The sequence below is a fragment of the Sebastes fasciatus genome, chromosome 10, assembly GCF_043250625.1.
Source record: "Sebastes fasciatus isolate fSebFas1 chromosome 10, fSebFas1.pri, whole genome shotgun sequence".
NCBI classification, from domain to species: domain Eukaryota; kingdom Metazoa; phylum Chordata; class Actinopteri; order Perciformes; family Sebastidae; genus Sebastes; species Sebastes fasciatus.
Window position 1 is genome coordinate 17,130,056 of NC_133804.1, and position 13,110 is coordinate 17,143,165.

A 13,110-nucleotide genomic window follows, 5' to 3' on the forward strand; every position below is an offset into this window, starting at 1 on the left:
CAAAAATGTCAACTTTCACAAGCTTCTTTTCACGTTTCAAACACTACACACCCAAATGAAGTACCTTCCTATCTGTAATTGCTGTAAAAGGACATTATGTGGGAAGCTGAGTATGTCCAGATGAATTATAACTCACTAAAGACAAAATATTTGTCTGTGTTTTTCTACCTGAGATGGGAGCGTGGGCAGGCCTTAGCAAAGCCGCCTCTCAGATGGTGGAAGTCTCGCTCACTGAACATGCTGTCTTTGAAGAAGGCCAGCTCCCGGAAGAACACCTGAGACACCTGAGCTCCGTCAGGCTTAGAGGGCGGGTCCTCCTGCAGCAGGGTCAGGGTGAGCCCGCCAAGGGTCAGACGCAACAAAGCATCGGGCTTCAGCTGCTCTGCCTGGCCGCTGTGTGAACGTCCTGCGAGGAAGAGGGTGACAGTTCAGTTTTCTTTGTTTTTTAAAGACGTGCTTCTTCTGACAAAAAGGTCAAACATCTGTGTAAAGTGGTGACATGCAGGCGCCATGAATGAGTAGAAATTTTAGAACACTCCAGTACTTGATATTTTAGATCCACAGATTTTAACCCTTTACTCAGCACTGCAGTGATTTTACCTCTGGTCCGACCGCTTGCCTGGGGAAGACTCGACAGACAGCCTGCTACAGGATACCTCCTGGGACAGTTCACCATGCCCTGGCAGAGAACATTAAAGTGGAAATCAGACTGCTTGTCATTTGATGAGTACATTTACAAGTTCCAGCTCTGGTTTGTTGTTGAGAGTGCACATAAGTTCATAAAATATCCTGTGCTAATACCAGAAATGTGGACTTGAGTGTTTGGGACTTAGACTCTTTGTTTTGATCACTTGCAACTTGACTTGACAGAAAATAAATGAGAGACTTGTGATTTGACTTGAGGCATGATGATTCGAATGAAATGTTTGTGTTCATTTTACATTTTCAGTTTAAATAATTGCTTGAATCTACTCATAACAGATATTCTGCTAAGAGGCAGAGAGACGGACCGGGGCAGAATGCACCAAAGTTTGATGTTGTAGTCTGGCTGTAATGAGTGTGAAGCCGTTCTCACAAATGTTTCTGTTCACGCAGAGGCATTTTTTCTGTTTTTAAAGTATTTGACTTATTTCCATGGATGTAGGGCTGCAACGATTGATCGATTAGCTGTCAACTACTAAATGAATCGGCAACTATTTTGATAATCGATTAATCGGTTTGAGTAATAAAAAATAAAAAAAAGTCAAAATTCTCTGATTCCAGCTTCTTAAATGTGAATATTTCCTGGTTTCTTTACTCCTCTATGACAGTAAACTGAATGTCTTTGAGTTGTGGACAGAACAAGACATTTGAGGACATCATCTTGGACTTTGGGAAACACTGATCTACATTGTTCACCATTTTCTGACATTTTATAGACAAAACAACTAATCGATTAATTGAGAAAATAGTCAACAGATTAATCAACAATTAAAATAATGTCTTGCCTTGACTTGGCATAAGCGACTTGACTTGCCCAAGAAAAAATGACTTAGGAATTACTTGAGACTTATGGTGCCTTCAAATGAAACTGGTGAGCTTGTCTTTACAACATGGGAAGTCGTGTACACGATATGCTTGCTGTGGTTAAGTTGTGAGAGCACCGTTGCTAAGCAACAGCAATATTAACGTTATTGTCGCCATCTAGAAGCAAGCGGGTAACATAATGCAGAAAATGCAAAGGCATAATGACAGAGGGAAAAGATGAGGCTGTTGGGAATGTCAACATTTTCCTCAGACATATTAGAAAATTAAGAAGAAAAACAATATAAGATTAAAATTACAAAATATTCACTTATTATGAACCGAAAAATGAACTTCCATGGCCTCCGCCATTTCTGACAACGTCAACAAAGATGTCACAACTTGTGAACTCAGAGCTTTCAGAAAAACTTTCCACAGGTTGTGAATACACAGGAGGGGGACGTTCATATAGACTCTTCTCGTGAACACGGTAAACACGACCCCATTTGAAGGCACCATTGGACCAAATGACCTGAGTTACATGTCTGGCAAATACCCATTCTGCTATTAGTCAACACTTGCACAAAGCCCCATATTTAAAAAAAGGAATTTAACATAAAAACATACCACTACTACTTTCAGTAATACTGAAGGACACCAATAAAACTTTTTTCTTTTTTTCCATTTCTGATGTTTTTTCAGCTTAACAGCAGCAGTTGCTCTACATACAGCCATTTGACAAATGTTTAGACTGTAAACACACACATATATAGGCTGTACCTGTGCAGACAATGAAGCCGGCTGTGTGAAGCTGGCCAGACTGTGTGTGGAGGACTCCATATCACTGTCTGACAACTCGCTGCCGGAGCGCACAGACGTCATGCTACTGGTCATTCCAGGACCCATGGAGAAAAACATATCTGCAGATAATAATAAGAATACATTTTATTTGTAAAGCGCTTTTCTAGACCCAAAGCGGGGACGTCTATACACACGCAGACAGAGTGACAAGTTAAATACTACAATGTACTCAAACTTCAGGGCACGTTGCTGCAAGGAAAGGAGCGGCAGGAGTGTTTTCAAAGTAATTTCCAGATCAGCAATCTTCTAAAGGGTTCACATCACCGAGGTCTCACAAAAACAATCTAAGCATTTTATACAGCCTGGCTAAAGACAGATTTCTTGTACCTTGAGATTAATAATGCTGTATACCTATATGCAGTATGTACTGTATGAACGCTGGATTTTTATTTTAAAAAAAGGGAGAACTGCTCTGTGTACCTCCATTCTCCAGGCCGGTGATGTAGGGCTCCAGGTCGTCGGGAGCTTCCCACTCCCTGTCTCTGGGACTGGAGCCCAGCTGCTTACTGAGGTCGTCCTCAATCATACGCAGGTCGTCTGAGTCCAACGGGCGACTGAGAGCTCCGCCACACTTAGTGTCTGTCTCTGGGGGAGAGAGGAGACAGAAATAGATTTATGAATGGGTTTGAGAAAGAGTGTGACCTCACATTTATGAGGCATTTAGAGATGTCTGTGACCCTCTAGCTCTGAACTTCAGAGGAAACAACACAGGCTTATCGTCTGTCTGTGTCTGAGTGCATCTATTCAGAGTCCTCCTGACTTTGAGGAGTTTTACATTATGTGTTGTTAAAGTCTGTAAGCACCAGATTACCTCCTGGTCTCTAGACACAGAAGAAGTAATGAATAAGTTTTGGATTTGTGGTTTTATTTTGTGAGTACATGCATGAATGTGAGTATCATTTTACTCATCATCAGGATGGAGAACAGAGTATTTGCTTTTCAATTTGTGAACAGAAAATGACCCTGAATGCTAATATCCTTTTGATTGTAATGTATTCATGTTATCATAACAGGCCCCAACTATGACTGGTTCTTTACATCAGTTTAAGATGAACGAATCACCATAATCTTTTAAATAATAGAGGCACATGACTTATCTTGTTTCACACCATAATCACCATGATACATCAAACATAACCTGTAATGCCAATACGATCCAGGAGTCAGAAAGGCAATTTCAATCTCAGATTCGGATTTCTTAGGGCGCTTTCACAAGCCAACGTTTAGTCTGTTTTAATCTAGCTCTGGTGCGGTTCGTTTGGGGAGATGTGAACGCAGTAATATTAGTCTGGTGCTGACCAGAACAACCGCACCGAGACCGCTTGCGAGAGGTGGTCTAGGACCAAGTCTCCAAGCGAACAGAAGCGCAGGCTGTCTGTGCGGGCATTTGTTGAGATGGACACAGGCAAACGACAGGTTAACATAGGGGGAGAGGACTGACGGATGTTTGCTTGACATCTGGGCCGAAGAGAACATACAGAATATGCTAAATAAAGTCCACAAAAATAGTGACGTTCATAAAGTCATAAACTGGAGGAGAAGGGAATCGTGCGCACAGTCGATCAGAATAAAAGTGAAAAAACATCCGACAGCATCAAAGTCCACGATTCTCTGCATAGAGGTGGCTGCTCTTCAGATGGAAAAGATCAATTTGCTCCTTTGTACACACCCATCAGCATTTTCATTTTTTTTTTTGGTCTGCGATAATTTGTGCACTGTGAAACCGAACCAGACTAAATACAAAAAAGAAACCAAAAGTATCAATTACACTCTGATTCGGACTAGCCAAACGGACAATGTCTTGTGAAAGCGCCCTTAGAGTTCTCATTAAAGTGTCAATTGTGACCGCATATGGAGCGTATAATAGTAACCCCGGCCTGGGATTGGTGCTTGTTTATCACAGTGGCTGTGTTTTACTGTACCGGTGTCTATGCAGAGAGCTGCCAGCAGGTCTGTCAGATGGGTGATTTGATCTGGAGACAGCAGCATGTGGACACAGCCCACCTTCCCATCCAACTCCAACTGATGAACAGAGACAGAGAGACAGAAATCAATATGAGATAACAGCTGCATTTACTAATCCTTGATGTTGTTACAGTATGCCAGTGAACGGCAGGAAAACGTGATGTGGAATTAATGTTTTGACGTTGGAATCTTTTTCACGGCAGAACAGTAAACAAATCGGCTAAAGCAACGGTGTTCATTCAGACAGACAGTTTGTAGTTTTACAGAATGGACAGATATTTTACAGGGACAAAAAAAACAACACAGAAGATGTTTCGAAGACAAACAAGACAACGTACTCAGCTGACGGTAATCAAAAGAAAATATGATGAAGTAGGGCTGCAAAATATTTCTTCATCCTAAGGGTGGAATTCAGACACACACACACACATAGACACACACACACACATAGACACAGACCTTTGGTCCAGGCAGCATGTCGTTCTGTTTGATCTTGACGGTGGTCTCGATGAAACCGGAGCAGCTTCCTATGAGCAGTGGCTGAGATGCAGGCGAAGGAGGGGATGTCTTGGGCTTCACTTCTTCTTCTTCTCCTTCTTCTTCTTCCTCCTCATCATCATCTTCTTTTTCCTCCTCCTCCTCCTCCTCCTCCTCTTCTCCTTCACTTGCCGTGGCTGAATCAGGGTGTACCTTTTCATGAGGACCCTAACAAATGACGAGAAATCTATGAGCATTTCTAGTTATAAATCATATGTATATCGTAGGGCTGTGCAATTAATGGAATTTTAATTTCAATTATGATTTTTTAGCTTCCAACGATTATGGAAACAAGATAATAATCGAGATAAAATCATTATTGTGCTGCTTTCCGTTTCGAAATGACGCTCTCGTTTTGTCTTGCCTTCGCCCGGACCTCATCACTCACCATGCCCTCTCTCCCTTGCGAGGAGGGACGGAGCTTCCTGTTCCTGGCGCGACTGTCAACCGGGGTGCACTGTCCTCACTGCGGCAATGTCAGCAACCCGACCGAGCCATCATTAAACATGGACCACGTCTCTTTTTCATGCTTTGTGAGTGTGACTTGTTGCTGTCTCATCACCATTTATATCTATACAACCAATGTATTTATGATGAAATTGTTTACAAATGCACAAAGTTCTTCATAGATCTAGCCTCAAAGTGCACCAGACTGATGCATTAAACTTTAAAATGTAGGCTACCAAATTTTCTTTCTAAATGTTTCCTCCAAGTTTGCAAATTAACTTTGTAAACTTGGTTATTACTTTGTTACTTTGCAACAGCATTAAGTGAGAAAAGTTAAGCTTGTTCAAACATCACCATGGGAGTAAGAAGCTGGTTTATCAAAGTCTGAATATCTGGAGATTTTTAGTTAGTTATAAACCCCTTTTAAGCTCATGCTGTGTCGCAGAATGTGGTGTAAGTATCTTGAGTTTTTATGCATTATTCTTTGATATTTCTTGTTTTTAGTTTGCTTAATCTTTCATGACCCTGCTAATAAGTAGGTGAATACATTAATTATATACATAAATAAATAAAAGTGTGAAAAAGAAAAATGATATAAAGATTACACATAAAGAATCATTGGCGGTGAGGTCTCCATCACCTGTCCTATGCCGGTGCTGTCGTAGAACAGCTTGACGGCGCTCAGCTGGAGGATCTTGTGCAGGAAGGCGGGCGGCTGGTGGATGTCGACGGGCACGGCAGTCTGGCTGGCTGGATCTCGCACCGCCTCGTCAAAGTACTCCAGGCTGGAGCAACACCATGAATAAAAAAAACACATTATTATTTAGCACCATGAAAAAAAATATTCAGTATAAGACTGGGCGATATGGCCAAAATCTTCTATCCCAATATCGATCATTTCATACCATAATAGAGCATGTTTTATGGTAATTCAATAAATAAATAGGATATGAAATCCCCACCTGGTAAAGCTTATTTTTGTATAATCCTGTGTGAATTAAACACTTGACAAATGAAAAGTATGTTATCATTTAAAGGACTTGAGTGACATTAACAAAATTAACATAACAGTTTTAAGCGAAATTACAGAGAAAAAATAAATAAATATAGGCCTAGCCTATTTAGCAATAGAAACCATATAGAAATGTGAGACATTTTTATATAGTTTTGACAATATATATCCACATGTATATTACCCAGCCCTAACTCAGTACATACGGGCAAAAGTCAAACGTTTTTGCTGCATTGTGACAGCAAAAAGTCACAGTACCATTGCTATAAGGTAAGGAACTTTATTATATTATTACTGAATTAATATGACAATGACATACTGATCAGTACAAGTAGCACTTAATATTTGATTGCGGTCAGTCCGTTGATCTTAGATGATCAAACAGCATCCTGTTTAATAAACACTACCCCTGTAACATGCTTCATGTGACTCAAATCAGTTGTTTCGTTAAAAATCAAGCATTTGAGATGACAGGGCCTTCTGGTGACTGTCCCCAGATCAACGTGGCCATCCTGAGCAGCTTTGTCAATAAGCTACAAAAACAAAAAAAGGGTTCAACAGTGTTGCAGTGACCCACGTTAGAAAATGTCAACAACACAGTCACAGGACACGTGGCACCGATGGAAATAAACACAGAAACACAGCAGTGGCTACCTGACAATTAATCAAATGAGTGGGTGGTTGGGAATGGCTGCAAATGAGCTCAGTTACCTTCACTTTAATAATAGTGTCACATGAGCACTATTTGTACATTTACTTTAATTAGGACTGACAACTGCAGTCAAACATGCAGTAAAATACTTCAAATCATTGAGAACATAATAGCTTCCAATAAACGATTGCACAAATCATGATTATTATTTCATTTACAGTCATACAACCAGTTAACTATCTGGTTCTTCACAGCAACAGTGACCACATGTCAAGGTCAGAGACTCCCCTGACATCCCATATTGACGACGCCTTAAGTGCAGCCTGCAGTTATTTGCAGCCACACTGATAAAAGCCTGTTCAGGTGAGTGACCTCGTCGCTCGATACTCTGTTTAAATTGAGCTTTACGCTGAGGCAGTCTGACAACACGAGGCCAAGGAGTGCAAGTTCATAACCGAGCAGGGGCCTCTTGTCCTTATCTGCTGATGAGCAGAGAGAAGATGAAATCTAATTCTTGTCTTCCATTTTGCTTTCCCTCTCCCGTGGCTGTACTATAAGTGCTGATGTGGGAGAGTTACAATATCACTGATCACAGAGAGACATTTTAGCTCCCTCTAGTGAGTGATAAAAAGTGAAATACAACAAAAGAAGGAGCTGTGGGTATAAATCTGGATGCTATTATTTGTATGACAGAAACGATTTAGACAGTTCTGCTGACCAATGTATTTCAGCTCATCCCTAACAAGGGCTGCAGGACACTTTTATATCTTAATTTCTTCCCATTTATAAGAAGGCTTTGACAAAGAGGTCCACATTACACTGTTACAAACTTGGTGTAACAGTGGAATAATGAGGAAAGGCTTTTGCACATTTTCAGAAGTGAGAATCAAAAATGTAAAAATACAAAAATGCAGTGTCGATTTATGGACAGCATACATATATCGCAGTGTTGTGTAAAATACCTGCAAAGATTTATTTAAATCACGACCACCAGAAGGTTTGCTCTGATCAGGCCTCAAAAAGACACTGAAAAATTCCACTGTTTATGTCTTTATCAAACAAAACAGGGCAGAAATGAAGATGAGAGGGGGAGATTTCTTAGGGTGCTTTTAAAGCTAACCTGTCTGGTTCTGTTAAAACGAATTCGGGTCCGTTTGCCCTGTTAGTATGGTTCGTTTGGGCGGGTGTGAAAGCTGTCAATCGAATCCTGGTGCGGACCAAACAACCGAACCGAGACCGCCTGAAAAGGTGGTCTGCGGTTTGTGAAATCTGCTCAGGAAGTGATGTGTATTTAAGGCCATGTATACAAGCTGTTAGAACTGCTGTGCTTGTATCCGGCTCTGTGCACTTTGTCAGTTCATTAACTCCATTAAAAAGTGTGCGACAGCGATCCCACAGTACACCAATCATGCGCATGTCTGTGCGCTCCCTGACGTTCGTACTCTGCATGCGCACCAGTCATCTGGGAGCGTTAAAGTGCTGCATAAACTTCTGTCAGTGTAATTCATTAAAAGGCCACTCAGGTAGACTTTTCTATAAATATATCACTGCCAAATGAACTGTAAAAGTGACCTTTAAATTTGCATTTCAAAATGCCCCAAGAGCTGCTCTCTATCAGCATTTTTTTGTGTGCAAAAAACAGCACCATAAGTAATGTGGTACTGTTTTTCAGGATGTTCTCATTAGTATTTAAAAATGTGTTATAAATGAATTAACTATATTGTATTATCATTGTATATCCTACACTTACTGTAGCATTAACAAAGAGAAGAAATACAAGATAAAGGACATGGAATCATGAAGGAGGAGCAATAACCAAAGAAAAGTTTCGTTTTTGCAGCTCATTTCTTAAAAGTGAATCTTGAAAAGGGAGCCAGGACATACCGTTTGATGTGCACCTCTAAGGCAACGCCTGTTTCCAGGTCCAGGGGCTGGTGCTCGATGCGAACGATAGTGTCTATGAAGGTGACTTTAATACGACGAAGGACTGCAAACACAGACGAGATGAGAGACATGCAAAAGTTCATCAGCACTGATCTTTCAAATCATCGCTTCTGTGTGTGTTCAGAGTGGGTTTGACTGTCAGAGTGCACATTATTACTGTGGGGACACTTTGATGTCTGTATGTTCACACCGTCACAAAGAGAGGACACACACAGCTTCCACTCACCCGTCTCAATGGTTTGTGCAAACATCTCAAGCCCCTCCAGCTGGGCAGGCGGCTCCTCGGACGCCTCCGGGGGGTCCTTCAGGCACTCCTGAGCCAGCTGCATGCTGGAGGTCATGCTTGATGACCAGCCTTGGGAGTCCCAACCCCCACCTGAGTGCAAACAGAACCACATGAGATTCAGTGATTTCTTGCACTTTAACAGAGACGTAGTGTAAGGGACATGCAAGCACTTTATACATCCAATGCAAACATTAGTAAACTCCTTAGTATGTGACATAAAATGAACACTGTACAGATCCAGGTTGCACCTCTTGAGCTTTCTGTAGACCAGTGTAGAGCTGAGAGGATTAGGTGATTAATCGATTGCCAGGAAACTAACCAATTATTAAATGCAAAGAATACTGCAAAATTCCAATTACTCAAATGTGAGGATCTGCTGTTTTTTTCCTCATATATGACAGTTAAAAGGTACAGTTTGTGGGATTTGGTGCTGTGTTTGCCGATTTCAACCAACTGAGTACCCCTCCACTACCGTGGTAACGTCGTTCGCCTTGTTCAGAGGCCATCTTTACCATAATAACACTACTTTAGGAGCAACGGAAGTCAGACTCCGGCTGGCGGTACCACAGTTTTGCACTTTGCGGCTCACGTTACCACAGTTTCACAGTGACGGAGAACTACGGTGGCCTTCAGGTAATGTAAAAACGTGAAAGGCTCTCTCTAGAGCCAGTGTTTGGTTTGTCCGCTCTGGGCTACTGTAGAAACATGGCGGAGCAACATGGCGGACTCCCTATGTAGATATAAACGGCTCATTCTAAGCTTTAAAAAAACAACATGATTCTTATGTTCAGGTGATTATACACTAATGAAGCCATAGTTATAAACATTATCTTCCATTTCTGCTAATAGATCCCCCAAAATGTCACACACTCTTCCTTTAAGTGACTATTTGAGTGTTTTTGGACTGTTGCTCTGACAAAACAACTGGTTTGATTATACCAGCTTTTTTCACTATTTGCAGACATTTTTATCAAGGAAGAAAAACATGAATCAATTAATTGATTAGTTGTACACCAATGGTAGAGCATATAACGGTCTGGACTTGTAGTGAAATGATCTTGCCTGGATCCTCACTCACATCCTCAGTGTGTACACTTTTTTACTAATAAAACCAAATGGACACGTATCTATCACCTGCATAACAAGAGCTCTACATCAGGAATAGTTTGGGGAAAACAGGAATACAAACAGGGATAAATTAGTCTTTACAATAATCATAATTTTGGACCACACTTGAGACAAAATGTGTAGATCTGATGAACCCTGGAAGATCCCCCTCACTCAACCTGTGGCTGACTGATGCATGTTGGAAGGCTTAACGAGTATATCCCACAGGTTAACTCAGGAAGTTGTTTTTAAGTGAACTTACTGGTCCTGTACTTGGGTCGACATGTTATCTGAAGACCAGAAACTTCTAAGGTACAGTGATCAGTCAGGAGAGCCTGCCAGGGGATGGTCACAGCTATGCTGCTCACAAAGCCATCCACTATCTCCAGAGGAGCCCCAAGAGACTCCAGGAGCTCATTGACCGCCTGAGGATGAGAGAGGAAGCAGTCAGTAAGGTCAAGGAAAACTTTATTATCCCCTAGGGGCAATTTGGTGTACAGTCAGCAGTACCACACAGTCATCAAACAAATACAATAAACACAATAAATAGCCTATTAAAGGCAATAAATACAAAAGATCACAACAAACAACATTAAAGGGCATTGTTTAGGAAACCAATGGCAGTCGGAACAAAATCATTTCTGAACCTATTGGTCCTAAGTTTAGGCAAACTGTATCTGCAGCCTGACGGGAGCAACCTGAACTCAATGGACAGGGGATGGCTAGGATCAGCTAGGACTGACTGAACCTTCTTCAAGGTCCTACTTTGGAATAGAGGAGTCAAGTCATTCAGGGTGGTGTCTGCAATTTTGCTGCACACTTTGACTATACCCTGCAACCTGTTCCTGTTTTTGAGGGTAAGCAACCCATACCAGCTGATAAAAGAGAACGTCAAGACAGACTCGATAAAACAAGAATAAAACAGAAAGTGAAAGAAATGTTGGTTTCATAACTGCCCCGCCAACATTTGTATGTGGGCCCATGTGGGTAGTAAATGGGCTGAAAAATGGGCCTTATATGGGATTGTCTGCGTGTTCCATAATGACCTAATGTCAATTGCCCACATGGATTCCATGCAGGAGTACACTGGGTGTTATGTGGGCCCCAACTGGGCAACATACCCAAGACCCATCTTGGTCCCAGCTTTAAGTTCTATGTGGGTACTACATAGGGGACTCCATGGGCTGAAATATGGGTTGTAAGTGGGTTTGTCCACAGTTTCCATGTTGGCCCCATGCACTAATTTCCCAGTAGTGACCTAACTAGGACCAAAATGGGTAGCCCACATGGGGACCTACTTAGTTGACCCAAGTGGGCCCCAGATAAGATGCCCATTTTGGGGCACTTGGTACCCAGGTACCCCCAACATAACCCATGTGGGGCCCCACATAACCATGATGGCTGGGTCATCTGGGTGTATACATCCTGATGACCCAGTGAGCCATCAGGAAATGTACAGCCAACATGGCAGCAGGGTGACTTATATCTATTCTGAATGTGAAGACACTTGAGAGAAGTGCAGTTAATCTGCTGATGAGTTCCCTATAACCTCATTTCCTTGAAGACATGCGAGCTAGGCTAAAGAGAGCATGACGCTGGAGATTGTTGTTGAACTCGAGAGAGCAGTTGCGAAACAGTCAAGGCTGCAAAAACAGATGGTTGAGAAGTTGTCAGCACAAACTCACCCAGACGTCGAGGTTGATCTCCTTGATGACCCCGCTGCCGTTGTACAGGTCCAAGCCCAGCTGGTCCAGACTCAGTCGCTCCTGCAGAAAGTGGCCGAGGTAGTGCTGTAAGAGGTACCGACAGGCCCGCTTCTTGATGGAGCCCGACCAGGGGAAGAGCCAGCGAGACATGGGGCCGGAGAGAGAGGGGAGAGGGAGCAGAGAGGCGGCGGAGGAGAACCAGAGAGAGGACGGTTCAACTGCATAACAGACTGACGAGAAGTGAGCAGAGACAACAAGGAATGAGCCGCAGCTAGCTACAGGAGGGCTAAGGAAGGAAGGAACCGTCTCCTCTCGGATTCACACTTAAACTCGTTAAATACTACCGACGAGACGTCCCGGTACTCTACGAGACGTTAGTCCAGCTGTCGGTAGCGGTCCCGGCTCATATTTTCGGTGGGTTGGGTGTCGTTATTGGAGCGGTAGGTTCCTGTTAGTGCGTATCTCTTGTTTCAGGGTTGTTTATTGTTATCATACGCCAACTGATGGTATGGTGGACGTACTGTGCGTCACGCGTCACAGTGACGAGGAGGGTACAAATCCCGGAAGAGACACATAATAACACCACCCAGGCGCCATCTTTGTGAGGTCACATTTTGTTTTTGTAAATCTGAAATATAATCAATCCTTGTATTTTTTTTTATATAGGGTATATATATATATATATTTTTTTTACATATTTTATTCTTTTTTTTAAATTTGACCTTTAATTATTGATTTATATATTTTTTATTTTATATTTATTTTATTTTTATAAAAATTATATGTTGCACTATATTCACTTTTCGAATAGTCTTGTATCACAGTCGTTAACCTGCACTATATTCATTTTTAACAGTTTTCTTCATCTACTTGTATTTTTATATATTGTATATTTTTAAAACATTTTTTATTCTTTTTTTTAAATTTGAACATTAATTATTGATTTAGATTTCTTTTATTTTTATTAAAATAAATGTTTGCACTATATTCACTTTTATAGTCCTGTATCACAGTTGGTACCCTGCACTATATTCATTTTTAACAATCTCTTCTGCCCATATTCACTTTTTTAATAGTCGTATATCACAGT

General features: G+C 41.6%; 2 protein-coding genes across 2 annotated transcripts in view; one reads left to right on the forward strand and one right to left on the reverse strand.

The window, feature by feature from the left end:
- Nucleotides 1-12,615, reverse strand: part of atg2a (autophagy related 2A) — a 29,288-nt gene extending 16,673 nt beyond the window's left edge. Inside the window, exons 1-11 of the mRNA XM_074648606.1 lie at nucleotides 12,000-12,615; nucleotides 10,577-10,739; nucleotides 9,148-9,297; nucleotides 8,862-8,964; nucleotides 5,954-6,098; nucleotides 4,789-5,034; nucleotides 4,287-4,386; nucleotides 2,785-2,949; nucleotides 2,284-2,423; nucleotides 601-679; nucleotides 169-406 (exon numbers count right to left, since the gene is read on the reverse strand). Coding sequence (XP_074504707.1) covers nucleotides 169-406; nucleotides 601-679; nucleotides 2,284-2,423; nucleotides 2,785-2,949; nucleotides 4,287-4,386; nucleotides 4,789-5,034; nucleotides 5,954-6,098; nucleotides 8,862-8,964; nucleotides 9,148-9,297; nucleotides 10,577-10,739; nucleotides 12,000-12,170 — 1,700 coding nt within the window. The 5' untranslated portion in view covers nucleotides 12,171-12,615. The remainder of the gene's footprint in view (nucleotides 1-168; nucleotides 407-600; nucleotides 680-2,283; nucleotides 2,424-2,784; nucleotides 2,950-4,286; nucleotides 4,387-4,788; nucleotides 5,035-5,953; nucleotides 6,099-8,861; nucleotides 8,965-9,147; nucleotides 9,298-10,576; nucleotides 10,740-11,999) is intronic.
- Nucleotides 1-13,110, forward strand: part of rnaseh2c (ribonuclease H2, subunit C) — a 100,722-nt gene that overhangs the window by 33,711 nt on the left and 53,901 nt on the right. The gene's annotated exons all lie outside the window — the stretch shown is intronic.